We start from the raw sequence: 2,926 nt of genomic DNA on the forward strand, positions 1-2,926 counted from the left end.
CACACACACACACACACACACACCTTGCCAGAACGAGACTTACATAGGGACAGATGGTGAGAAGGGATGGGCAGACACTTAACAGCCAAAGGATATCCGTAAAAAACAAAAAGGATAGGATCTTCATGTTTAGTTCTCATATGTACGTTTGTTAAGGGGGATAATATTCTATTTCTATGGCAGGATAATGTATTTAGTGTAGAATAACCAAGAGATGCAACTTAAATCTACACTAATAATGTCATCAGTGATTTAATTTATGTAATATTTTTTAACAAAGAATGCCTTCCAGGTGACATTTCACTCGAACATTTAGCAAGAAACTGTACACAGCATCACGATTGCATTTGTCAAATCTTGCCAAGTGAATTTTACATTTGATTTTTGCTTTTGCTGTAATTGTTTGTGGTTGCAACAGCAGCACCATTTAGGCCAACGACTCCACATCACTGTCACATTGTGTTAAGCATAATTTACCGAAGAGACGCCAGTTGTCATCTTTCTTTTGACTTCCCCAGTGAGGTTTGGCAGCAACAACTCTCTGCAGGTCAGGACATCTCAAGATGCCCGCTTCCTGCCGGTGTGCTACAAAAACTGGGACCAGAGCTACGCCGACCAGACCTGTACTCAGCTAGGATTTGGAAGGTAAAGAATCAGCACCTTAACGCAATGTTAATTTTGTCAAACCTGACCTAAAGTGTGCTCAAACAACACACGTAAAAAAGTCTTGCAGCAGCAGCACTCCAACATCAAAATATTTATTACCATTCCCAGTTATCATTCAGAGCGAGCTCAGGTTTCATAAAGGAATGATTTAGCCATAGATATAGCCATTTAGTCATTTTGCCAGACCCAATTTGAACAGAAGCTAGCGAACATGTGGGGGCTTCTATCTCCAACCTGTAATACACCCACTGAGAGCCATCTCATTTCTCTTCATTGGCTGCTATATGTTTAGGGTTAAAGTGATTCTCCACAGGGTCTCCCTGGGGTGTCTCAGTGTGACAGAAGCAGAATGAGTTTTCAGACTCAATCAGGCATTCTTTAGACAAAAATCTCTGTATGTGCAAGTTTGTATCTTTAGCTCTTTGAACTGCCTTTCTCTCTATCTCCAGGTCCTATGCCACTAACGCATTTCAATCCAAGACGTCTACTGGTTTAACTTTGACCAGCAGATCAAATGCACCTCTCCAGGGTCTGGTAAAAGTCAGGTAAACAATCTAGTCCTTTTCACTTTATTTCATATGCTTCATCTATAATCCTTCCTATTTCTTTATGTGAAATCTATCAATATTTGTGACAGCAGTTATAAAAAAAATATTAGGCCCCCAGACATATTTGCTGCCTTTTTATCTAGATTACTACAAAAAAACAGCAGTAAAGTGTATATTGATTTTCTGCATGTAATCCTGATAACTGACATGTTTTTTTCCCATTGTGGCGTTACACAGTTCTTCCTGTCCAAACCTGGAGACTGTCTCTCTGCAGTGTGTGGGTAAGGAGCCTCCATCTGTTCCTAAAGTCATGTGTGTCACACACTCACGCACGCATGCACGCACGCACTCTCTCTCTTTCTTTGTCTCTCACACACACACACACAGACAGTACCTCAACTGCACATACAGCCATTTGAAAACAGGAGTATTTGACATTACACTTGACATTACTATAGTATGTTTTTGATCAGCCCCAGCATCCACCTGTAGGCTCTGAGTCTGCATTGAGCCCAAACAACTAAAGTGAACTTGGTGGGATTGACCCTTGAAGGGCTGAGGGAGCGAGTGAACAACGATGGTCACTCCAGAGGTGGAAATCACCCACAATGCATTGTAGTTGTGCATTTGGTTCAAGACAATACATCCAGGGTTAGGTGGTAGTAATCTACAACTGGTAAAACTGGTTTCTGGTACCATGAAAGGAGAGGATGAATAAATACATTTTGGATTTTCGGCAGATAGTTTCTTAAGAAAACCTCATAGTTAGTTTGATGTTTTACTCAATTTTTGCTCCTGTCCCACCTACTATCACTCTACCCTCCAAGTGGCTTCTGTGCGATGTATGCTGTAACTTAATATCAAGGGCTGAGGGGAAGTGAATGAGGGAAAGCAGAACTACTACTGAAACAAAGCCATTGTATCCCATTCCCAGACTGTGGTCAGCAGCAGTCTACATCCCGGATCATTGGAGGCAGCGCATCCAAGATGGGTCAGTGGCCTTGGCAGTTGTCACTGCAATTCAAAGGATCCCACGTCTGCGGAGGAGTCCTGATCTCTCCTGATTTTGTGCTGACTGCTGCCCACTGCTTCCCAAAGTAACTGCCTTCCAGAAAAGATCTGTCTCATGAGGAATATTTCCCAAACACTTAGGTGTTGTGTACATTGCAACAAAACATGTTTCTTTGTGGCTCAGTATTCATACTTTGTATTGTACTACAAAGTAACAATGCAAAGATTCAAAGTCTTCTATGCTGAAAATATAAGCACTAATTTCATATTGACATGAGCCCATTGCTTTTCACTGAACAGTCTTTCTTTGTGTCGCAGAAGAAACTCTTTAGCTCTCTTGGTAGAAAACTGGAAAGTATATGGTGGAATGGTGTCTCTGGACAAACTACGTCAGCCCTACTTGATTACGAAGATCCTAGTCAACGAGAACTACAGCAGCCAGACTAATGACCAGGACATCGCTCTGCTCAGACTTAGATCTCCAGTTTTTGAGGGTCAGTCGCATCTTCACATAATAAAAATAATGCTGCTGTTCACTATACTTTCAAACTCCAGACTGTTGTCAGAATTTGGTCCTTACATTTACACCAGAAATGTTTTACTCTTGCTGTTCAGTCTGAGCTTTTAAAGTCTGCACTGAGTCTAATCTGTCTAATCTGATTTGCCCAGCCCTGTGTGTGTGTGTGTGTGTGTGTGTGTGT

The 2,926-nt window shown here is 41.6% G+C and overlaps 1 protein-coding gene across 2 annotated transcripts in view; it reads left to right on the top strand.

The window, feature by feature from the left end:
- tmprss13a (transmembrane serine protease 13a) overlaps positions 1 to 2,926 on the top strand; it is a 10,900-nt gene that overhangs the window by 5,090 nt on the left and 2,884 nt on the right. For both annotated transcript variants that reach the window (XM_032511446.1, XM_032511436.1), the window contains exons 5-9: positions 519 to 645; positions 1,116 to 1,211; positions 1,452 to 1,495; positions 2,149 to 2,311; positions 2,544 to 2,719. In XM_032511446.1, the coding sequence (XP_032367337.1) occupies positions 519 to 645; positions 1,116 to 1,211; positions 1,452 to 1,495; positions 2,149 to 2,311; positions 2,544 to 2,719 (606 nt within the window). The remainder of the gene's footprint in view (positions 1 to 518; positions 646 to 1,115; positions 1,212 to 1,451; positions 1,496 to 2,148; positions 2,312 to 2,543; positions 2,720 to 2,926) is intronic.

This window comes from Etheostoma spectabile, chromosome 3 (assembly GCF_008692095.1).
Source record: "Etheostoma spectabile isolate EspeVRDwgs_2016 chromosome 3, UIUC_Espe_1.0, whole genome shotgun sequence".
NCBI lineage: Eukaryota > Metazoa > Chordata > Actinopteri > Perciformes > Percidae > Etheostoma > Etheostoma spectabile.